The 26,306-nt window shown below is 33.5% G+C and overlaps 3 protein-coding genes across 3 annotated transcripts in view; 2 read left to right on the top strand and 1 right to left on the bottom strand.

Moving 5' to 3' along the window:
- Positions 1-3,125: 3,125 nt before the first annotated feature.
- LOC136983982 (pre-mRNA-splicing factor 38A-like) lies at positions 3,126-6,147 on the bottom strand. The gene is made up of 5 exons (XM_067280877.1): positions 6,024-6,147; positions 5,302-5,461; positions 3,516-3,637; positions 3,343-3,428; positions 3,126-3,259 (listed from the first exon to the last, which is right to left on the bottom strand). Exons 1-5 carry the CDS (start codon positions 6,145-6,147, stop codon positions 3,173-3,175), a joined length of 579 nt encoding a protein of 192 aa, XP_067136978.1. The 3' UTR covers positions 3,126-3,172.
- A 4,326-nt stretch (positions 6,148-10,473) lies between these two features.
- On the top strand, positions 10,474-13,520 carry LOC136984081 (uncharacterized). Its single transcript, XM_067281006.1, has 2 exons — positions 10,474-11,571; positions 13,353-13,520. The coding sequence occupies exons 1-2, from the start codon at positions 10,474-10,476 to the stop codon at positions 13,518-13,520; spliced, it is 1,266 nt and encodes a 421-aa protein (XP_067137107.1).
- Positions 13,521-13,852: 332 nt separating this feature from the next.
- Positions 13,853-26,306, top strand: part of LOC136984034 (ubiquitin-protein ligase E3C) — a 50,919-nt gene continuing 38,465 nt past the window's right edge. Inside the window, exon 1 of the mRNA XM_067280949.1 lies at positions 13,853-13,929. The gene's annotated coding sequence lies outside the window, so the exon portion shown is untranslated. The remainder of the gene's footprint in view (positions 13,930-26,306) is intronic.

Consider the following 26,306-nt stretch of genomic DNA (forward strand, 5'->3'; position numbering starts at 1 on the left):
TTACTATTCCGTCATATTTTTACGTCACGTGTTACGTAAAAACATCAATCGGTTTGAAATATTTCAGAAAAGATGTTTTTATTAAAATAATATTCATTAGAAAGAGGATTACTTAAGTTAAAATAATGCTTTCTGTTTTCTAATAAATAAAATTATAGAAATAGCGAATCGTTCACTTATTCTAAAGTAATGTTTTCTGTATTTTTGAAAATCCAAAGAGGAATTTGTAATGATTGTCGTCCTTTGCATCCCAGATAATGCTACTAGAACAGGGCCGGATTATCGAATAGGCAAAGTAGACAAATGTCTAGGGCCCGTAATCCGGAGGGGCCCAGCTTCTGTTTCAAAACAATTTAAAATTATTTAAGAAATTCGATAGGACAGAAAAGGCTGTATTTTACAATTCCTACCAAGCTTCCGCTCGACTGGCCATTACCAAAAAAAAAAAAAAAAAAAAAAAGTCAACAGCCACCCGTGCGTCAGAAGTAATGTGTGCGCCACGAGATCTCTCGCACCATCTAGAAATATTCCTAGGGCCGCCTCTCGAGGCCGGATGGCCGAGCGGTAAAGGTGGCAGCCTACCGCTCTGGGGGACCCGGGATCGAATCCGAACGGGTCGAATAATCCCCAGGAATTTTTCGGGGGGTGGTCCGTTCGGATATGTCGGGCCCCGTCCCTCACCACCCGGTCGCCCCATTGTGGGCCTGGCCGAACCCATAATGGGCCTACTAAAAGAGGCCCTCTTAGTGCCCACAGGGCGGAAAGAGTTAAAAAAAAAAAAAAAAAAAAAAGGGCCGCCTCTCGTGGTAGTACTGATGTATGGTTATGATTTATTTTCTAAATCTAAACTTATACGTCGCGACATCGCATATTCGATATAGCGTTCGAGTTGCTCGAGCGCGAAGATATTACAATTCAATAGTGTTTTATAAAAGAGTTAAAAAGGGTGACACTACGGTGTGACTTGGGGTGACACCACGATATCCGCACCGGGTGTCAGCCATGCTAGCTACGCTAATGTCACATTATATAAGATTTGTTTAGAAGCAACTTATTTAAATGGGGCCCCAATTTAAATTTTGTCTAGGGCCCGCTAGAGGCTTAATCCGGCGCTGTACTAGAATGTCTTAATTCATAAATTTTCGAGAAAAGGTGCTTAAGCATCAAAGTGGGTGAACAAAACTTCTGAAATTTTGCAGGTTGGTTTGATTATCGGGTAATCGATGATATTAAATTTTGGCGGTTAAGGGTCGAGGGGTGGAAAGATAATCGGGGTCGTGTGAATCTCCGATAGGGTCAGACTTAGTGACGATTTTACTCGTTATTAGCATTTACAATTTTTTTTTTTTTTTTATAAAACTCGTCTGTGTCCCCAAAATTAAGCCTTCTGCCATTTTATATTATTTGAAAATATAACGAATATTTTAATAAATTATGATAATAGATGGTGCCACCAAACTTTTTAATGTAGCCGAGAAATTAACCAACTGGTTGATGGTTTATTTTTAAATGAAGAAAGTTAATGAAATTAAAAGTATTAAAGAGGTTTCGTGCAATTTTAAATCGTGTTGTATAAATGGTATAAGTATTTTATTAGTATAAATGGAAGATTGTTCTCAAACGTTCACGTAGTCATTAAAATTGTATTATAGCAAATGTATATTACAGTAGAGCATCGATTATCCGACTTAATTGGAACTGGGGTTGGTCGGATAACTGAAAAGTCGGATAACCGAAAAGTATGAAAAAAGACATTATTAGTATAGTGTATTAGGCCTGGTTTAAATACTGGCCTCCCTCTCATGGTCGAGCCAGTGCTGCCAGCTAAAACATGCAAAAAATTTAACAAAAATAATATTAAAGTAGCCAAGACATAACCAAATATTGTAGCGCCACATCACTAGCGGACATTTGAATTTGCCGACTAGAACACGGTCGGTTAACCGATAAGTCGGTTAATCGGGGGTCGGATAATCGATGCTCTGCTGTATTTCATAATATACGTAAGCCTTTAATTTTTCCGACAAAGTGTGTTTTGAATGCTTCATACGTTATAAGTGTCACATGACCAAATAGATTGAAGAATATTGTTATGCAGTAATCCTTTGTTCCTAGCTTTTTAAATTTTGTTTTACACTTCTGTAATTGCAACAACCTTAATTATGAAAGTAGGGATGAGTTTTATAAAAGAAACAAATTGAAAATGCTATTAACGGAAAAGATATCTGCGGATGCATGTGGCATGCGAGTGCGAGAACACACGGGAAAATTACGCAACTCATTGTAGGAATTTCTTTCGGCTTTTCTGGGTTGAAATCGTCGAAATTGGCAAAAATCTCGGAAGGTCAAAGTTGATACGATTCCAATACTTTACCGCGTTATATACACAAGAAGCCGACAAAGTAAGTTGGAAGATTGGTTCAGGTTGCCTACAAACCAATAAAAATGAAAAGTTGAACCAATTAATACAACGGTTCCTAATGTTTTTCGTGCATTGTCCCCTTTTAAAAAAGTATTTTTTCTGTTGACCCATTCAATGTTATCTACTATATATATAAGTCTTATATTATACAATATTATATTATATATAATATAACCCTTATATATATAATTATTAAAAGACAAACTTGCGGACTCAGCCACGCGTTACTGTGGCTCAAAATGTATTATAAATGTATAACACTTTCTCCGCGAGGGGGGAATTTCGAAAAATCCCTTCTTAGTGTACTGTACAGGTACATTCTCTTGACGTTCTCTATTAAAACGCAATGAAAAACGCAAAAAACCGCATGCAAAATAGTACAGTAGAAGCTCAGTTCTTCACGGTAAGCCTTAATTTTGTCTTTCTCCCCGTGGGGGGGGATTTCGAAATGTATATTATATAAAAACACGCGCGTATTCGAATGCAATATTGTGTCAAAATTTCAAATTAATCGGTGAAGAACTTTCGGAAATTAGCAGCTAGGAACAAACGAACATTACATTTTTATTCATATAGATCAGAAAAATGTGTAAAATTTTAAATATTTGCAAAGTCTTAGCTATCCCTGCAAACTTTCATCGACCCCTAAAGGGTTAATATATGTACTATTTATAAAAGAATTTTCCTAACTAAGACACCTAACTTGATTTTTAAATGAACAACATTTATTCTGTTTTTTACACAAGATTTTTACATCATTGATTTGACATCATCAAGATCATCCAGAGCAGATTTTCTAGCTTGTAAATCATTACCTCCTTCTAGAATTCGTCTTTTCTGTAAAATAAGTTAACATAGAATGTAATGAAACTGTATCAAAATGATTTTAAAAAATTTATCATTTTATATGTAAAACTTACCTGTATTCTTGGTAAAATAATATCACAAACTACAACTTTATTAAGTAGTTCATCAATAAATTCATCCATATGTACAACTTCAAATGCTATAATATATATTATCAGTTATATTAATATTTTTTTTTTAAACTGATAAAGTTTTTAAAGAAAAAACATAAATTAATTTTACCTACCTCCTAATCTGTTTTGTCTCCGAAGTTTTCTATAGTCATCATACAATGGTTCTAAATATTTGTAACATTCAACAGATGTTCCAGTTAGTCTCAAATATACTGCACCTAATGCTCGAACATATCTAATTTGAAATATGGGTTTTAAAAATCACATATCATATAATACATTTACTAAAAATCATTTAAATTTTCATTTATATAAGATAATTATGACTGCAAAATCAGTTGAAAAAAATGAAAGATTCAATAAGCAAATATCAAACATTATTAAACTTTAAAAATATTTCTAGCTTTCTTTTTATTCAAAATGGCTTAATAATTCTTAACTTATTAAAAACAAAATAATTCTCAATATTTTGCATTAGAAATATAATTCTTATTTATTAAAAAGACTATTATTATTATGTCGCGAATGCCATGCTCAGTTGATACTGGTGCCAAGTGCTATGCCAGACTGAAGTCAAGACATAGCTACCCAAACAAGTGTAACAAAAAGCTATGTTATTGGTATGTGTGTCAACATCTAGAACCTTCCTAACAATGTGGCATGTTCAATATTGCAGCTTTCTCTAGTGCCATGTTTTATTAAGGTTTAATGTTTCTAGACTTTTGTTTAGTGTATGTCGTATAACACCAGTAGAAGAGAGGACACTAAATACATTATCCATCTTCTACATCTGTCATATTTCTTGAGCAAGTGAAATGTACTTGATTTTTTCAGAGTGAACATTTTTTATGTTATGAGAGTTCGCTTATATAATAGACATTTCCATTCCAATCTTACTGCATTTGTCAATGAAAGATGTCAGATCTATTGTGATGAACTGTTTTATCTGTGATTAAGCTCTGTTGTAGTATATTTTATGTGTGTTATTTTTTAATACTGCCTGTGGAGTATATCTGTAGTATGGTACCTGGATGTTTAATAACCTGTGCTTCTGTGCAAGCTCTTGAAGTATTATATTTTCTACTTGATTATGCCTATGTAAATAGTCTGTGTTAAGAGCTTGCAACCAGAAGTTACATTGTATTCTTTCTGGCAGAATGTGGCATTTTCTGCATGAGTCATTTGTGAGTGAGGTATCCTTCAGGATGTGTTTACTGTAGTTTTTACTGTTTATGACCTGGTCTTGAATGACAACCATAAAACCCACACTCTCTCCAAATGGGTAATCCCTAGACAGCCAGTAGTTTGATGCAGTTTTGTCAACATATTCCTGAGCTAGGTATTAGACATGCCTGCCATGAAGTGCCTTTTGGGCCCATGAATGCTTAGTGGTGTCTATGTATTTTATGTGTTTAGCTATGTCAAGGTGCTCAGAGGTAAGTTTAAAGGTGTGTGATTACTGTCTGCCAGAGTTATAGCTTATGTAATCTCGATGTTTGTTTTTTGTAAAAAAAAACTCCTACAGTATCTGACTTTATAGTGTAGGTTAACTATATTAGTACAACGGCCACCTTCACAAGGAAGAGATAGCCTTTCTACGCATAATTTTGGGTGATATTGTTTATACTTAGTAAGTGTTGTTCTTGTTTTCCTTTGAAGTTGCTTGAGATCTGTGCATGTCAAATGTATACCTCCAAAAGAATAAGTAAGTACAGGAACAACATAGGTATTAATAATGTGTTTTGTATTTAGGTGTGTTGTTAGTACTGCATGTAATGTTCTGGTACTTGAGTGTTAAGCTTTGTTATATATCTGTGCATGTTCTGTAAGTTTGGCCTGTTGAAATCCTAATTATCATCATCATCATCAAGATTATTAAAAAATACATATATAACTTACTTAAAATCCTCTTGACGAATAAATTCTACAATAATATCCTTTTCGGGTTGAATTTGTAACATTTTTAGAATTAAACACAGAAAAGGAGTTGGTTTAATATTGCCTCCAAAAACACCGCCAAGGAATTTTAATTCCATCGCTTTATCCACCAGCAGTTCGGCTATAAAATAAATGACTTCAATTAATATACTTAAAATATTTACTTTTAATTAATGTTAATTAAAACAGAGAAAGCATAAACATTGTCAAATACACTGAAAGGAAAAAAATAAATCAAGTCATGATTCCAATTCAGTTTCTTCCTAAAGAAATTCCAAGATAAAAAAAAAACTTTTTGAAACAGAATAATGAATAATAAGATTACAAAGGATGTGTAAATATTGATTCCTGAAAAATGCAAGCTACAGAAATTAAAAATATGGTAATGTTACTTTAGGTAGCCAAGATGGCGGCTCGTCTCTGACTCCAGCATACAGAAGCAAGGAAACAGTAGGGACGCACGTTTTTCTAAACCTAACCTATTCTAATAAATTACCATAAATAATTATGGTAAATTATTTAGCAACCAAATTATTAGAATAGGTTAGGTTTAGAAAAACGTGCGTCCCTACTGTTTCCTTGCTTCTGTATGCTGGAGTCAGAGACGAGCCGCCATCTTGGCTACCTAAAGTAACATTAATAACCGAAGCGTTTATTATGACATGTTGACATTATAGACTTACCTGTAAGAGCAAAGCATTCTTCCTTCCAATACCTGGAATCATATATCCTAGATCTAATGATCTTGTCTATCAGATATTGAGAATTCGTTCCTCTTATGGAGTGAGCATCTGTTCTGTTTGCCATTTGTATAAATACAGGGTGGGCCAACGAAAACGAAACGGCAAAGTGTTCGTGTTCGTCCAAGCAAATCGCTCGGACAGGTCGATTTTATTCTCGAGGGGACATCTTATGCAATAAAGTTTTTGCGAATCTGAATATTAACTAAACAAACATTTTTTTTCGAAATAAATGTTTGTTTAGTTAATACAAAATAAATGAGTTTTTAAAATTTTTTGTTGTCTGTTGTATTCATAATCGCAAAAACTTTATTGCAAAAGATGTCCCCTCGAGAATAAAATCGACCTGTCCGAGCGATTTGCTTGGACGAACACGAACACTCTGCCGTTTCGTTTTCGTTGGCCCACCCTGTATATTTTAATAATATAGGGTACGTTCGTTAAGTTAAACGAGTTAAACGAGAATGACGACATCGTTATTCTTGTTTCGTTAGACTTTTCGAACGATTCGTTATAACTAAATGGCTGTTTCTAAAATCGAAGATATGAATGTTGCTAGTGCATCCTTATCCAAAATATTTTTCTTAGGTTGCTTCGGATAGACAGTTATTTCAATCATTTCACCTTTTAATTCACAATTTAAACACTCGAGTAGATCTAGAAACATCGAAATCATCGGGCGCCATTTTCTTAACGAAGTACTCCTTCGTGAGCTTCGTTGGAGTTTCGTTCGATACGTCATCACCGCGGAGCATGCGCACTGAGCAAGACTACTACTTTTCGAACGATTCGTTACTAACGCGTTTAACTCGTTCGACTTAACGAACGTACCCATAATTCAAACTAACCGGTCGTTGTTAAATTCCTGGCTGCACACCGCTTCACGTAAAGCAAACGCTTGAGTTCGAGGATATTTTTACAGCGCTTGAAGGTTTTTCTGCTACAGCAAAATGGCGGAAGAATTCGAATTTATTATCGAAAACAATAAATTTAAAGTTTTTGTAGATGGGGAGACAGCATTTAAGATAAAAAACGGTAAATATTAATCGAGTAAAATCATCGCCAAGTCTGACCCTACCGGCTATTCACACGACCCCCATTATCTTACCACCCCCTCGACCTTTAACCGCCAAAATTTAATATCATATATTACTTTAATAATCAAACCACCCTGCAAAATTTCAGAAATTTTTGTTCACTTCATTTTGAAGCTTAAGCACCTTTTGTCGAAAATTTCTGAAATTTGTGAATTATGACATTCTGATAGCATTATCTGGGGTGCACAGCGCCGGATCCAATAGGTGCGAGACCCGATTGAATTTTTTTTTGCGGGGCCCCTCAAACTTTAAATAACAAAGTTAATTAACTGTTAATTTACATATTGAAATATGTTGTTTTATTTTTAATAATAATATACCTAGATATTTATTTTTGTAACATGTACTATTTTTAAATATATAAATTTTGACGTGATGCGGGGCCCCTTCAAGCGCGGGGCCCGATTGGCACCAATCGCTCCAATCGCCTAAAATCCGGCCCTGGGGGTGCAAAAGACCACAATCATTACAAATTCCTCTTTGGATTTTCAAAAATACAGATAACATTACTTTAGAATAAATGAATGATTCGCTATTTCTATAATTTTATTTATTAGAAAACAGAAAGCATTATTTCAACTTAAAAAACTGAAAGTAATCCTGTTTCTAATGAATATCATTTTAATAAAATGATCTTTTCTGAAATATTTCAAACCGATTAGTATTTTTACGTAACACGTGACGTAAAAATATGACGGGATCGTAATACGTCACGCGTTCTGAACAATATATTCTAACAATACATAACGAATTGTTAGAATGCATTGTTGACTTTTTCTGTTGTAGGTGGTTATTGTTAAGAGTAAATTTGTTCGAAACTTCCACGTTTCATTGAGATTTCGTGATTAAATGAACTTCTGTAATGTACGGGAGGCAGAAAGGGCTCTCTGTGTCGCCTTTCTCTTAGGCCCGCTGGAATAAAGAGATGGAATCTCCCGTTGGCCTTTTTACTCGGGTTTCTTCTTATTCAAATTAAAACGGAATACTACAGTATATATAATTGTTATTTTTTTTAAAACAATTACTCTTAAGTTTAGCTCCATACTCGATTTTACGCCGATTTCAGACGCGAGCTAATGGTGCGCTAATATGCTAATACACTCAATGGGTGCATATACTTTTCGTTTCAGATGGATCGATCTATAAGATCGGATCAGTCTTTGTCACGTGATACAGACCGCTTCTACCTAAAAGCAAGGTCGAATCGTATTAACTCCATGAATAAAACTGCTCACATAATGACAAAATGGGAGAGTGCCCACCATGCATTCTTACCGTACAATCTCGCAAAACTCTCATAATACTTTTTTCATCTCACGTCAGCTTATCGAATATTTTAATAATGTATTTACTTACCATTTATTAAGTTTTAAATACATTTATTGTCGACAGTTAAACATATTTCTTTGCTGTCAACTATCAGCTTGACTTTAACCATGGAGATTGCCATCTTTAATCGTTTTTATCCGATCCCAACGATCCTACTTTCTACTCGGATTATTGATCGCGATCCAGTTGATCCTAGATGACATTTGTATACGCGGATAGAGATTGATCAGATCGCTATAGTTCGTTTATACACAGGATTTGAACGATCAGAGTAATCTTGGATCAGTTTGATTCCAAATGTATAAGCACCCTACTACATACTGTATCTACATGCAATAGACCTATATTTTAAATCTCTGCACAAATATATGCCTATAATTGAAAGTTTATGAATATATAATTAAAAAATATTAAAATTTCAGTTTTTTTTCTGAATTCGTTAAGAAACGAAAGTTTTATTTAATTTTTGTTGAGTTTTGTTCATTTTTGTAACATTTTGTCAATCAATATCACTCAGCATAAATTAAATCACAAACAACCAAACACCTTAAGTTGCTGAGAAAAATTTTAATAAATAACAAACGTTTTCAGCCAAATCTGTTGGCCATCATCAGGTTAAACAAATTCGAATGCAAACACAAAATGGAACAAAAAATTTAAATACAAATAAATAAAATAACGGATAAAATATACATATAAGAAAGTAAAAATTAAATATAAATAACAAAAATATATAAAAAATATATAAAAAATATGTATAGGTTAAATAATAAACTACACGAAACTCTAATAAATGCAAGAAGTGCATTTATCAATAAATTATACGAAATTCTGACAAATACAAGATATGCAGTGATAACAAAATCAAGGCATTAAATTAAGAGCTATCAAACCTCTTAATTAAATATTTCCATGCCGAAGGCAACCCTTCGGCATCCCTGGCATTAATGCAGGCATTATGTAATCTGCTCTTAAATATTTCAATTTTTTCGGCGCAAAACGCTAAAGTCGGTGAGTGTACAGGTTTAATGATGTCTGCTTCACCCCACTTGACTACCGAGCCTTCAACCTGTGCCATCTGAGATAGAATTGTGGCGTTAGATCTTTTGCTGATGTTGTATTTGTGCTCTCTCAATCTGATCCCTAAGCTTCTATTAGTAACTCCAATGTAGTTTTTATTAATGCCTAGTTCTTGGTTTTCATAAGGAATTTTGTACACTCCAGCCATTCTTTCTTTATCAATACGGTCTTTGTCGTTCCTTAATAATTTGTACAAGTTGGGAGCCCTCTTGAAAATTAACTTGGTATTTTTGCGGGCTGAGATTTCCTTCATGATAGCTTCTTTCTTTCTGTCATACGTGAACTTTGTGAATTTGCGGAAATCCCTTCCTTGAGCTTTTGTTTTGTTATTCTTGTAGTTTTTGATTAGTGTGGTTATCATATCCGCCCTGTACCCTAGAGTTCTAGCGATATGCGATATCCTGTAGATTTCTTTTTGTCTATCAACCACACTACTGCAGTAGAGAAAAGCCCTGCGAACAAGGGCACAGAAAGCAGCCATTTTGTATTGGTAAGGATCATTCGAACGCGATGGAATGTACAAAGGGCTATGCGTTGGTTTTACGTACACTTTAGTAATCAAATGTCCTTCCTTGAATTCGATGTCAATGTCTAAAAAATGTATCCGTGAGGAACACGTCTGTTCAATCTTTAGCATGAGGCCGTCATCGTTGTTGTTGATTCTATTAATAAATTCCTCGATTTTCCGGTCATTTTTCCATATTACAAGGACATCGTCACGTATCTTTTAAAATACATAATGTCATTTGGCACTAAATTTTTTAACCTGATGATGGCCAACAGATTTGGCTGAAAACGTTTGTTATTTATTAAATTTTTCTCAGCAACTTAAGGTGTTTGGTTGTTTGTGATTTAATTTTGCTGAGTGAGTTCACTTCAATGTTAAAATGGCGGCACCGGTGGATTATTACAAGAAATATAGGAAGATTGCGTTAAAACTTGTCAAGGCAGAATGCAAATTTACGTTTTTGAAAGAATGTTTGAAAAGCAGGGTATTTCCGATGTCGATTTATAGGATCAGCATCCCTAAGGAATGTGCTTCATTGAAATTTAAGTTTTGTCTTATGTGCCTTCGTAAGTCCATTAGAATTGCTAGGAATAAGAAATATGGTGTCCTGCATGAGCTCATCAATCTAGAAAATGTTATATACAATGAGGATCCTGAAATGTTGGTAAATATCAACCGAGGAATAGTTAAGTTAACGGATGCGGTACATGTGAATTTAACGAATAAGTACATTAAGAAAATGAAATGGATCCTTAAAAAACAGGCATCAAGAGCAACTAAGGATAATCCTTCGACATTCGTATTATGGGACAAGGTAGAAGTCCCGATGAAGATCATGGAGTTTCTAAAGTGGGGACCGAACTATGTCCCTGAAAGTTCAAACTCTTGGGACGCGTCAATTCAAGAAATAGAAAGAGGAATATCTGGGCTAGATCCTTTAGAAAAAGAATACCTCCGATGGAAAACTGTCATTAAAGACCGGATGGCTTGGAGGAAAGGATGTGATGCCGGTAAATACATCAAACTTACTAAATGCTGGCTTAGAGAAAACGATTTGGTTACTACTAGAGCGGACAAGAGCAAAACATTAGTCATCATGAAAAGGCAAACGTATAATGACGCTTTGGATGATTATATTAAGAAAACCGAATGCGAGCGTGTTGACGAAAAGATTATCGATAGCGTCGACAGAAGAGTTAAGAAACTTGAAAAAGCTAAAATCACTAATTTATTACCTTTTCTCAAAAATTGTCGGAATCCTAGGCCAGGTATGCCGAGATTATTTGCGTTTGCCAAAACCCATAAAGAGGGCAAGGAAGTAAGACCCATAGTTGAAAGATGCAGAGGACCAACCTTTTTTCTTGAAAAGAGATTACATAGGTTTCTCACCTCTCAGCTCGAGAATAACGTATATGTGGCAAAGGATCCTAGGGATGTGGTTAATGAGATACAAGATCTAATTTTAATGGATAATGAGGTTGGAACCGTAATGGACTACGAGAGCTTATACCCCTCTATAAAAATTGAGTCATGCAAGGTAGCGCTTTTGGATTTCATGCACAGCAAAAGCCCAGGTTTGGCAAATTACAGTAATGATTTGATAGAGCTAGCTAACCTTGTCTGCTATGAATCTTTTTTCGCTTTTAATGGCCGTCAATACAAACAAAAAAGGGGAGTCCCAATGGGAAGTCCTATGTCAGGATTGTTGTGTGAACTTGTATTGAGAAGGTTAGAAAAGAGTGTTATTTGTGGCTTCATGAATGACATTATGTATTTTAAAAGATACGTAGACGATGTCCTTGTAATATGGAAAAATGACCGGAAAATCGAGGAATTTATTAATAGAATCAACAACAACGATGACGGCCTCATGCTAAAGATTGAACAGACGTGTTCCTCACGGATACATTTTTTAGACATTGACATCGAATTCAAGGAAGGACATTTGATTACTAAAGTGTACGTAAAACCAACGCATAGCCCTTTGTACATTCCATCGCGTTCGAATGATCCTTACCAATACAAAATGGCTGCTTTCCGTGCCCTTGTTCGCAGGGCTTTTCTCTACTGCAGTAGTGTGGTTGATAGACAAAAAGAAATCTACAGGATATCGCATATCGCTAGAACTCTAGGGTACAGGGCGGATATGATAACCACACTAATCAAAAACTACAAGAATAACAAAACAAAAGCTCAAGGAAGGGATTTCCGCAAATTCACAAAGTTCACGTATGACAGAAAGAAAGAAGCTATCATGAAGGAAATCTCAGCTCGCAAAAATACCAAGTTAATTTTCAAGAGGGCTCCCAACTTGTACAAATTATTAAGGAACGACAAAGACCGTATTGATAAAGAAAGAATGGCTGGAGTGTACAAAATTCCTTATGAAAACCAAGAACTAGGCATTAATAAAAACTACATTGGAGTTACTAATAGAAGCTTAGGGATCAGATTGAGGGAGCACAAATACAACATCAGCAAAAGATCTAACGCCACAATTCTATCTCAGATGGCACAGGTTGAAGGCTCGGTAGTCAAGTGGGGTGAAGCAGACATCATTAAACCTGTACACTCACCGACTTTAGCGTTTTGCGCCGAAAAAATTGAAATATTTAAGAGCAGATTACATAATGCCTGCATTAATGCCAGGGATGCCGAAGGGTTGCCTTCGGCATGGAAATATTTAATTAAGAGGTTTGATAGCTCTTAATTTAATGCCTTGATTTTGTTATCACTGCATATCTTGTATTTGTCAGAATTTCGTATAATTTATTGATAAATGCACTTCTTGCATTTATTAGAGTTTCGTGTAGTTTATTATTTAACCTATACATATTTTTTATATATTTTTGTTATTTATATTTAATTTTTACTTTCTTATATGTATATTTTTATCCGTTATTTTATTTATTTGTATTTAAATTTTTTGTTCCATTTTGTGTTTGCATTCGAATTTGTTTAACCTGATGATGGCCAACAGATTTGGCTGAAAACGTTTGTTATTTATTAAAATTTTTCTCAGCAAAGTTTTATTTAATTTTTGTTGAGTTTTGTTCATTTTTGTAACATTTTGTCAATCAATATTATAGTGATCATTGAACTTCGACTCATAATCATTCACATCCACAGAACCATCCCGCAACATTGACAATTCCTTTCAATTGTGACGATTTCAGTTATTCCCATGCATTGCATAACTACGTTTGTAAACTGATTTTTGATTCTGTAGTGCCTTAAGTATTAACTTTTTTTGTGTAGTGCTTCAGTAGGAAAACTATTTACGTAGCATTAATACAACCACAGAAATATCAACGGCCGGATGACCGATCGGTCAAGATGGCAGCCTTCCGCTCTGAGGGACCTAGGATCGAATCTCGGAAGAGTGAAATAATCCCCAGGAATTTTTCGGGGTGTAGTCAGTCCTGATATGTCGGGCCCCATCCCTCAACACCTGGCTGCTTTATTGTGGGCCTGGCCGAATTCATAATGGGCTTGCAAAAAAAGGTCCCCTTAATGACCACAGGCCAGAAAAAGCTTTTAAAAAACCACAGAAATATTCAAAACGCTCTACTGAAAAAAATAAGAAGTTATAGAGATAAACATATATAATCGCAAGCCCGCGTACTGTCAACATTAATATTTTAGATGTGAATACTATTACAAAAATCATTTTAAATTAATTATAATACGTTACGTATACATATAATTATACTTATTTAATTTAATTTTTTAATTTTTTTTTTTACAAATAATTGTAGAAACGAACAGGTGGCGCTGACTGTCAGTCGGTTTTATAAATAATAGAAAGTTTGATATATCTGCGGATATATTAAAGGTAAAGATGGTTTGGTATATTAAATAATTTGCATTTGTCGAGAAATCGAGAATTACGAGCTTAAAATGTATTAATAGTACATCAAATGAACATTGACAGATTCAAATTACGAAAGAGAAATGATTTAAAATTAGGCTTAGTAAATGTTTAGAGGCGATGATTACGAAAACAATGCCATTTAATTGAGAAATTTAAACGCATCACACACTTTCGCGCAGAAATTTTAGAAACACGTTTTATTCAAATTCAATTTAGAATTTTAAATCCGATTATTAAACACGTCTGGAATTTACTTTTACTACCGTTCTAATATTAATTAAAATCTATTTAACTTTGGCTCATTTTTTTTCCCTGAAGCTTCAAAGTCTAAAAATGCCAAAAATTTTCAACTTTGAAGGCTTTGATTGATATCATATATATAAGAGTTAACAATTCTTATTATACTTAGAGATATATATTAAAATATATATATATATATATATATATATTATAGAGAGTAAATAATGATATATATATATATATATTTACTCTCTTTGGTTAGCAGTTACATCTCATTTACATTTTATATAGAAGGGTCAAGATAGAAGTTACTTTTAGATATACAGATTACCTAAAAGTAACTTCTACTGGGTCACGACATTAATTTATTGTGTTTATCTTCAAGTGAATGAGTTAAAAAATTCAGTTTCTTATAAATAAATATATTCAGCCTGTTAAAAATCTAAATATTCCAAATGATTTTTTTAAATAGTATTTTTGAACATTTTAAAATTTATAACTGTACTTTTAGAAGATCAAAAATAATAATGAAAGTAAGCTTGATTGAAGTAAATGTAAAGTTTTTTGCTGTATTGTTGTATTTGAATTTGAAAATCTGGTGAAGATTCTTTAAAAGTGTAGGGTTTATGAAACAAGTAATCCATGATCTTATATTTAATATTTTATTTCATTCACTGAAAACAAGAAGTCAATTTTTTTGGTTTTAGGTGTCGTCGTCTACAAATGAGTGCTGCTGTCATTAGTGAGATTTTCGTGTTAATTAATAAAAGAGTACACTAAGGTAGAATTTTTATCTCCTATTTTGGCTCTGTACCATAGAAAGTGAAAAATTTTGGCATTTACAATTACTGCACACCAAAAGCAGAGAAAGGAGTAATGGTAAATGATACTTATAAATACAAATCTGCAGTATTTGTAGTATAGTAAAGAATAGGCCTGTATAACTGTGAGCACCTAATACAGGCTTTTATTTTAGAATGCCTCAAAAACACATAAATCCCTTATAAATGTAAGTTTGTCTCTAGTTAAAATCCAATGTGCTACTTTGTTTTTATTTTATCTTTTTGTGTGAAAGTATGTGTTAACCATAAGCTTTTCAGCAAACTATTTATTAATTACAGATATATTTCTTTTCAAGTTTTTTGTTGTGTATTGTCTATTCATGTGAACTGTTTTACCTGCTTATAAAGAGCACTCAGATCTACGTGATAAGTTACATAATAAATTACCGATTTTGGAATTTGTGGCCTTCCTTTGTTAGTCTATGGAATAAAAATAAAAGTTTTGTATCAAATTATTTCATTTGAGCATATTCTGATGTAAATCAATGCAGATTTGTTGTATGTTTTTCATCTGCTTGGTGAAATGAAATTGCCAAAGTTTTTCATTTCATATCTCAAAGATTCATGTTCATTTACAATTTTCCCTGCTATACAGGCATTTCCTAAGCATAAAAACTGGAAATTTACAATTACAGTTACCTTCACAATATTTACATTTAACCATCTTAATGTGGATTTTTTTTAATTATCTCTACTAATACATCCTGGTAGTAAGGCAGCAAAGCCATTGAAAAAGAAGTAACAAGTGTGCTTTCTTAAGTTGCAAAAAATTATAAATGGTGGGAAATCAATATCAACATTTACAATTATCCCACTTAACCTTAAATTGGTAATTAATTATTCAGTTGATTTCAAAATGAGTCTATAATGGAGTCTATAAAAAAACTTTTATTGCTGGTTCTATTAATGAATTTAATAAATATATATATATATATACCTAATACATCCATTTTTAAGATGTATAAATAGATATGTATATCCTTTTTTTTATAAACAAGTCTTTTATTATCTAAATTTTGCAAATACTATAGTACTTGTTTTTAGAGATTTAAAACTTGAAAAAAAAACATAATCATTTATAGTCTAACTATACATTCTCTTGTATTCATTTAATTTAGAACAATTTAAAATTTTTTCTCTAAAAGATGTTATCAAACTTTAGAAAAAAAACATTAAAAAATAAACCCAATAGGTTATCATTGACCTGACCTCTCAATTATTCAGCATAACTTCAGTGTGATTGCCTATGCATTTCTGTTTCCATGAAAATGTTAGTCATATCACATATCCTGTTTTCTTGTTTACTTGGGTTTCATTTCTGTGTATTTAATTTATCATTAATTAGCATTGCATTTCAGCACTCCATATTATTTGTCTATCTGCCTTCAAAAAAGAAACAGTATTGAAAAGAGATAGGTCATGTCATTCATTGTCTGTATGTCTATATATTGAGTAATCTGTCACCTTCTGTGCAAGGAATGGCTGGATTATCAAGTCTATTGTATTTAAATGAAAAGTTTAATCTTTCATAAAGTAAAATAATTTATAATTTTTTATAAATTCATAACCTTTAGTATGCTTTTAATGTGAAAAGATTTTATTTTTTTCTGTTACAAAGCCAAAGTTTTATAAATGTATTGTTGATGTTTCTTAGTGATGTACAAATTTGTCATATTTCAGTAGCATGTAAGTGTTACCAGTAATGCTTGTTATTTATTAACTGCTTGACATTTGGCTGTTTGTATTAATGAATACTGAATATAGATTTTTGAAATGTACTTGAGTTAAATTTGTTATTACTTTAACAATATATGATGATTGTTTTATGTTAAATCTTAATATTTAAAAACTGAAGAGTTGTGTTTTTTAATTAATTAGCCTGCTTCTTCAGTTATTTTTACTGAATAGTAATAGTTAAATCTCCATATTTAATATTTTGTCATATATTAAAGTAATATTTTAAAATTTTCAATCATGTATAAGTTATCTCCACTGAAAAAGTATTATTTTTATATTTATGGGAATTCATTACAGATGCGTGAATATGATATCATGTAAACTTTGAGAGATGTGATTTAATCTTTACTTTCAATGATCACATTTCTTATTATAGAATTACATTGTTCCAATGTTACTTATTTGATGTTAGGTATGTAAGTAATTTTTCTCTGCTCTGCCAAATAGCACTACAGAGTACAAAGAGACTATGTCTTAATCATTGGTTGCAGTCAGACACCCTGCAATAATGGGCGGCTTGGACTCTTTTAAGTCAAACCTGAGATAAATGCTCGGGCTCTGGTTCTGATGTAACCCAAAAGGGACTACCAACCTTCATTGCCTTCCTCGCTCTCAAGTCCAACTTGCTTACTTGGACATAAGTTTTATTAGTGCAGCTTGTACTGCACATTGAGTTCTCTATCAAAGAAAGACTTGCTCACAATGACGGACAGCAGGGTCCCCTCTCCTAGAAAAGGGGACCCTGCCCAGTGCATCTAGGCAGGGCCCCCTTTTCTAAAACTGAACTTATAGGTTGAAAAGACCTATTACTTTTTCCATCAATTAGTACTTGTTTAGGCGGCTTGAACCAGTTGACTTGGTCAGCCCCTCGGCGGAAACCTCAGTGAGAGAACAGTCAAGCATGTAGTGCCTCGCGTTGCCATGAGGACACCCACAGGAGCAGCTACCATCTCCTTGTCCGAACTTGGACTTGAAATGGGGAAACCTCCTGTGTCCAGTCAATATTTGCATTGTAAGCCAATTACAACACACTGGAGTATGGCCAACTTTAAGCACAAAGGCATAGGTTGACCTAACTACTGTACTTTGATTCCAGCGCTCTTGCCAGTATGTCATCAATTATTGCAGTAGAGTACCTTTTATGTATGTAGTCGAGGATTCCACCGTCCTTGTTACAAATGGCTCAATTGGCCAGTTGGTTGATGCACTTGTTGCCTGGGATCCCGATGTGTCCTTGGACCACCTCAGGGCAACTTGTCGTGCATGCCTCGCCCTCAGTACCCAACCTCTGATCTCCTGTACCAACTCATCCCTATTGTATCTGTCACAGGTAACACCAGTTACAATTTCCAAACATGCCCTACGAAGGTAGAACTAATTGAACTACATGTTTGACGTCGCTTATGTATGGGTATTCGCAGTGGCAACACACTTCAAAAATCTTGTAACACACTAAAGTGCCGTGGCAATAGTGTTGCCACCTTTACAAAATTGCTGACCCGGATGGCAGGTCAGGTTTGTTCGAACAATCAGTCAAGAAAGTTTAGGAGGCCATACCATTGGCTTAGCCTTGGAAATCAGGAAAGAAGAGTTGAAGGGGGGAAGAGGGAAGACGGGATAAGAATGACAGGATAGCAGAAAAGTAGATCTATGAGCAGCCAACACCGAGTCCCGTTTATAAATCCAAAATCAAAGAATACAGTGGGTAGGCGAGTGCCTAACATAAACAGTGAAAACACTCCATTCTGGAGTTACAGAACAATTGACAATACATGAAATGTAAATGAAAATACAGTGCAGTAAATTACAACAACAATAGTGATCTCCAACTCGGAGAGTACAAAATGGCCTGACAATAGACACATAACAAAACACGGCAACAATACAAGAAACATGGCTCTCCGGGTTGGAGAGAATGAAGACCTAACATGCTAATGACCACTGGCACAAGGGCGCGACATCAATAGTAGAATACAGAAACTTCCGATCCGGAGAGGAGCGTTAGCCCAACAAAACAAGCACTCCGTCTACCAAGAGCAACAAAACAGTGAGAGTCATGACAATCAGAAACAGCTGAAGTTAACACTACAACAGAGTATTTCCCCATCCTTGGGAAGCCCTGGAAGCCGGTGGCCTGCCAGCTTAGGGAGACAAAAAGACGTGTGAAGATTGAGAGCCGGACCCTGAAGAAGACTGCCAGCCTGGACCCTGATCCATACTGGCAGTAAAGGCTGGTGCTATGATCCCAGTGCTGTGGATGAAGTCTCTGAAGGCAGAAAATGTCCTGCTGTTGAAGAGAAAGTCTTTGCACCTGCAGGGCCAGTGAAAGCCCTGCAAATACATAGCATCCTTAAGCTGGATCTGGTGAGTGGAATGAGCCGTGCAGTGAAAAAGGACGTGCTCTGGAGTCTCTTCACCTTGCTTGCAAACACACCTGCCCTTGCCTTTGCTTAAGAAGCACTTCAGATACTGCCTGAAGCCCCCATGTCCTGTGATGAACTGTGTACTGTGGAAATCGGGAGTGTAGTGACTCAGCTTGTTCCTCTTGGCTATAGACGGGAAAAAGTCAAATGTGTTCCTCCCTGTTGAATTGGTAGCCCACCTGGCCTGCCAATGTGTACTTGTAGAGCTGAACCTTTATCCAACTGTGTGGAACAAGCGAGAAGGAGAATTCGGTTAAGTTGCCAATGGCCTTTTTGGCCAAAAAGTCGGCCCTGTCGTTTCCTGCCTCGCCTGCATGGCCCTAGTCTGCTGATATGTGATTTTAATGTTTCTGGTAGCCAGTGAAGAAATTGTGTGAATAATGTCTTTGATTGGTTTGAGATTGCAGTTCAGTGATTGAATCTGGTGTAGACCCACCCTACTGTTGCTAATGATTTTAATGATTTTCTTGGCCCCAAACTTCTCCGTCTTTTGGACATACTTCAAAGCTTCAAACAGACGTTCCTGACGCATGCACAATGTCATTTTACAATGCAAAGAATAATGTGCATGCCGGTTCTAAATCAATTACAGTTAGGGACTAGGGACTTGCGTAGGAGTAACGTATGTAACCTAAATTAAGAAAGAAAGAACATATAATTTAGCTCTATAAAAGACGTGTACGGACGTACAAGCAAAAAAAAAAGTTGAGAGGCAGGTTGCACATCACATGTCAGCATAAACAGCGTAACATAGTGGAATGGCAGATGAGTTTCAGTGAGTGTGAGGTCTTTTGCTGTTAAGATGGTGTAAATTTATAAAAATATTTGCAAGAACTTTGTTCATCATAATTTCACAATTTCTACGAAATTCCCAGACAAAATTAATAGTTCACCCGGACAGTGAGTCAATTCCCGGACTGTCCGGGTGAAAACCAGACGGGTAGTAACACTACGCAGCACAGTGGCTGAGAATCACTGGGTTAGACTCTGATTGATGCAAATCTAAATTGTGGTGCAAATAGTTGAATTTGTGTAAGTAGTGCAAATACAGTAGAGCATCGATTATCCGACTTAATTGGGGACTGGGGTTGGTCAGTGATAACCGAAAAGTATGAAAAAATACATTATTAGTATAGTGTATTAGGCCTGGTTTAAATACCAGCCTCCCTTCATGGTCGAGCCAGTGCTGCCAGCTAAAACATGCAAAAATTTAACAAAAATAATATTAAAGTAGCCAAGACATAACCAAATATTGTAGCGCCACATCACTAGCGGACATTTGAATTTGCTGACTAGAATGCGGTCAGTTAACCGATAATTCGGTTAATCGGGGGTCGGATAATCGATGCTCTACTGTAGTTGAATAGTGATTTAGACAATGTAGCCAAAGAAACAATTTTCATTCATTTCAATTTACAAATGGTTTTGCACATTTTGGATATTTTTGATGACAAGAACAAAGAAATAATGTGACAGTTTAAAAAATGAATATTTAGAAATTAAACAGTGTTCAAAATTTACTCCTACATTGAATTTTAGAATAGATATAATTTTTAAAATGTGAATTTATGTATATTTTACATAATATATAACATGAATATTGGCATTTTAATAAACGAAGTTTACCTCTAAGATCTAATCAGCAAGTTTTATTACAGCTAATAAATAAATCAAGAAAGAGCAATTTTAAGGGTTAATTGCAGATACAGATTCTAGATCTCCATCATGGTTTAAAACTTATTAAAACCAGGGATGATGAAAAAGCATATTATAAAAACATTTCTTGATGACCCTTGGTTTAGACAATGATTGGAAACTGCTTTTTAAACCAATTTCTAGCCCTGGCCAGTGACAGGTTTAGACTGGCTTTCACAAATGGAATTCACTATTTTTTCTCTGTTGTTGCAAGAAATTTGATTAAGATTGCATATTATTCATGTTTTAGATGTTATTAATGCAATAGAAAGATGATATTCATCTGGATGACTACAAAAGGAAAGAATAATGCAAGATATAAATAATATTTTTGAATTATCTGATCAGGAGTTTCAAATTTTATCAAATTTCTAAATCTGGATTCTTGTTTAGTTTGAAACAAAGTGGATACAAAATTAAAACATTTAAGGGAAAAGGTTGATTGTTAACTGCACAGCAACAGTTATTGATTGTTTGACAATTTAAATTGGAATTAAAACAATTGGTTAATGTTACCTTAGGTATCAAGATGGCGGCTCATCTCTAATTCCAGCAAGGAAACAGTGGGACGCACGTTTTAACCTAACCTAACCTATTCTAATAAATTACCATAATTATTAGCAACCAAATTATTAGAATAGGTTAGGTTAGGTTAGGTTAGAACGTGCATACCACTGTTTCCTTGCTGGAATTAGAGACGAGCCGCCATCTTGGCTACCTAAAGTAACATTAACCAAACAATCCAAAGTTAGAATAAGAATTTTTTTCCTTTGAAAAACCCTTAAAATAATTATTTTTTAAAAGTAACATTGATTTTACTATTTATATCTTTTATTAAAGAGTAATAAAAATTAACTGAGTTGCAAATGTATTGCTTTTTGTCAAAGTAGATCAAGTGCAGATGGTTAAGCTAATCAAACAATAAATAAAGGGATCAAACCAAGCATAAAAAAGAATAAAAGAGAACTTCTATTTATAAAATATCAATGACAAAAATGACCTGAGTCGTCATTGATTAAATCATGATTTTTATGATAAGGCAAGTATGAACTAACTTTTTTCTTTTTTATATGCAAAGTATGAATAAAAACAAAATTTAGATAATAATCTATTGTTTCTGGTTTGCAGATCCTATTTTTAAATTTTCTATTTGACAAAATATAAAGTATAATCTGTTTCTGATTTATAAATTATATTTAAATGTCTATTCTTTTTCTTCAGTGGTTGGATAGTTACTAATCAATTCATTGAAAATACACTTTTCTTCTCTAGTGAAATTCTACACTTTTCATGTTTACATTCTTTGTCATTTTTGTGATGTAACAAAAACACTCATCTGATTGATTTCACCATATCTAAAAACTGATGGTAATAGCAGTAAACTTAATAGCTGAAATTTGTTTGAAGTTTATTTAGACTGCATTCAAAGGTTGCCAGTTTGTACCTTTGTAACAAAGTTTAAACAATGGTTTAATGAGTCCATGGGGTTAGACCTTGTTTTTACTCTAAACTTGATTTAGTGAAGATCTTGTCTCTGCAATCAACTTTAACAGTATCCATTAAGCTGTTGTTGATACTTATTTATGAAAAGCAATTTAAGCTTTGTATTAGCAAGATGATTTTGGTCTTAGGCATTAGGCTAGTTTTTTTTTGTAAAAGTTGACAGTTAATAAGACACACTCTTTCTGCTTGCAGAGCATTAAGAGAGTTACAAGAGTGTATATAGAAGAGTGTAAACTTGTCCCACAGTGGGCTCATATAGTTAATCTATACCATTTTGTTTATAATTTTAGTGGTTCTGTTATATATGTATTGTATGTATGGTGAAAAGAATTATACTTACGTTTTCTGAGTTTCCGATTGGTGGTTTTATAGAATGACTGGTGCATTCTATTTAAACAGTCGGAGGTAAAGATGATAGGAAAGTTTAGATTGTTAGTTTGTTAAATTACAGCAATGCAACACTTGGGCAATTTTCCTAGGGAGATGCCTTCTGGGAGGTCTTTTAAAGGGTAACTGGCACCTATTCAGGCATTACAGATGTGAAGAAAACTCTGTGGCTAGCCCATCCTGGCAAGATGCGAACCCATGACCCGAACTCCCAGTGTTCGGTGAACAGAACTGCTTGGCCACTGGTGGGCTTAGATAGATAGTTAACTGCTAACTTTTAGGTTACTCTTCAGCAGTGGATTGGTAAAAGATACTACTGAAGAGACACCTTTGATATATTCTTATTGTAATTTTAATTGTCAAATATGACTCCAATATTTAGGGAAGCTACCCATTTGGTAGGCTGTGGGGCAACAGCTTGATATATACCAAGAAGAGATAGTGAAGTAGAAGAATTTCAGGAAAGAGCAAGTTATACTTTGAAATTAAATTGATTGAAGTATCATTAATCCTCTGAGCATTCCATTTGCATATAGCTTATTATACTAATCATGATATGAATAGAGAGCTAAATCTAAACCTATATACATGAAGGATAAATACTACCACTAAGACTTACGTGATATATAATTACCGACACCAATACCAAATGTAAAATAACACATGCAAAGACAAGAAACACAAAAGAAAACACAAGACAGTACAATTGTTTTTTTAAACATGAGTAACATAAACAAATGTAAAATATAATTATTCCAGCCAAAGGCTACAGTAAGGGAGCCTTACAGTGCTAGGCATACTGATCATTTGAAAGGATAGACGAAAGCAGTAATGGGTAACGCCATGCCCAAACGGACTCCCACAATAATTTAAGGCCATGGAAGGCAAGATGGGAAAGCCATCAGGCTAGTCAGTCCTCATTTCTGTAATTGGACTGATTTTGTATTTATTATACTGTAGAATTTATATACCGTATTTTATGGACTATAAGATGCTACGGACTATAAGACGCACCTGAATTTTGGAAGCAATTTTTCGAAGAAAAAAGTGCGTCTTATAGTCCGTAAAATACGGTAGATGTCTGTTGCATGAAATAATTTAAAATTTATTTTAAATTATTATTATTACTAAAAATTTTTTAAAATGTTTTAGGACTATTTTACTGACTTTAAATTCCAGATTTTCCATTATTTCTGATACAGATTTTATATGGTATACAGTTGGACCCTGTATATACATTTTTTTTCAAATATACATTAAATATTTTCTGTGCAACATTTTCTCCATTATAAAATACTTCATTTATATGATTTTATGCTTATATGTCACATTTTTTAGTATCCTGCAGCATTTTTTCCTTACTTATGTGTTATTCACTTTAAAATGAAAAAATTTGGTGATTATTAAAATACTGAAAAAGCAAATTATATATTCACTTCAAATTAATCCACACCAACAATGAATTACCAGCAAATGAAAAAAGCATTGTGACTAATTTATAATATGTGATGCCATTTTTGACGAATTTTGATAACTTTGAAAGCAATTCAAAAGTAGTTTTAATTGTATGTTTTTCTCACTTACATGGTATTTTTCTGAGTTTCTTCAAAAAACATATAAATGGGATTCAACTGTATATTTTGAAAATTTATTGGTAACTGTTTACGTATAATTTGATAAACAATACTTTATTTAGAGTTAACTTAAGCATTGAAATATTGCTAAAATTGTAAAATTGTATTAATATGTAAAATAAATTTAATTTTATGGTTTATATATTTATTTACTGCTTTTAGAATATGTGCAGTAGTAAACAATATTAATGTTAATTTGTTACTTTTGCCTCATTATGTTGAAAATCTGAGAGCAATGTTTAGTGAATACTTTGTAAAGTAGTATACTTAGTACTTAGTACTTTGAAATGTTAAAAATGCTGACTACAAAAACAGCAGTTAGATATATATTATTCATGAATGTCTAACATATTCTTTCTAGAGTTTTTATTACTATTTTTTTGAATTTATCATGCATCTTTATCTCACTGATCTTAATGTCATCGATTATATGCTACATTTTATTTAAAATATTCTGCTTTTATCTTTAAATTTCCAATTATTAAAATATTTTGTAAACACCAAAGCATTAAAAACATTTATGCAAATATTGCCTATTTAATAATTAATTCTTTTCTATAAAATATTTTAAAAGTGATTACATTGCCTTTTTTCTGATTGATTGAACATTAAAAAGAAATTTCAGAAATTTTAAACATGATTTTTTAGTGACTAATTTATTTTTCCATTGTGTACCTTTAAATTTATTGTATTAAGTTTAATAAACAGTAGAATTTACTTATTGTAATCAGTTATTTAATATTATCAGAATTAGAATATCCCAAAACATATAAGTTAATAATTATTATAATAATAGTAGCATTGATAAAAATAATAGTGCAAATCGTCTGACTCTTGACTCTGACCGTGAACTATATTACATCTGTCGTATAGCCACTGCTCTTGGTCTCTAGTCAAAGTATATTAAGCATTAATGAAATTAATAATTTGTCATGTTATACATTTTTAATTGATTTAACATATCCTTTTAATGTCATATTTAATAAAAATCAGACTAATTGTAGTCTTATTTATTTATCTTGTTTAATCATCATCAATATAGGTGAGTCCCAAAGTAATTACAATAAATATGCTCTACTGTTTATATGTATCTTAAAAGCATTAAATACAAATGACAATTTTTCTATTGATAATAAATCTAATTTACTATTAATATAATAAGAATGAAAAATTTTTCTGAAAGTCTGTGATATTACCAGCTTATAAATGATAGCTTAGGAAATGAATTATATAATTACTTTTTCATAATTAAAAGAATTTAATAATGGATGCCTACTTTTTCTTTCTTTTCTTTCCACCCTGTGATGATCAATAAGGCCTTTTAGTCATACCCATCATGGGTAGCTGGTACAATGATTAAAACAGTAAAGTTTTAGTCTACTCTTCTGGGAGAACCTGGATCAATTCTGGATGGTTGAAAAACTGTCGGAATTTTGGGGCCTGTTATGTTGGATTTGATTAAAAGGGCCTTCTTATTGCCCACCAGATAGAAAGACGAGGGAAAACCCAAGATTTAGTCAGGTCTGTAATAGGAGGGAACCAGGTAGTGAATGACAGGTTCTGATGTAGCTGGGACAGACTGCCATGAAAAATTTCTGGGTGTTTTGCCTGGATTTGATCCTGGGTCCTGTAGAACGGCAACTGGCCGTCAATGTATCTCTAATTGTGAGCTCTACTTAGCTAATTTGTAATATTGTCTAAATCAAGCATGGATAAGCTGAAGCCTTTCATGATTTTTCTATGGTCTGTATTTTTAGGATCCTTAAAAATATTTGTTATAAGTAATTTACAATAAGTCAAAGTAGCCAGTGACCTCATTATAAACATCTGTTTTGATAGTGATTAAGGGAAGCATTTTTTATTTCTTTAATTTTAGT

The sequence above is a fragment of the Centruroides vittatus genome, unplaced genomic scaffold (assembly GCF_030686945.1).
Source record: "Centruroides vittatus isolate TY-2023 unplaced genomic scaffold, ASM3068694v2 contig_900, whole genome shotgun sequence".
Taxonomy (NCBI): domain Eukaryota; kingdom Metazoa; phylum Arthropoda; class Arachnida; order Scorpiones; family Buthidae; genus Centruroides; species Centruroides vittatus.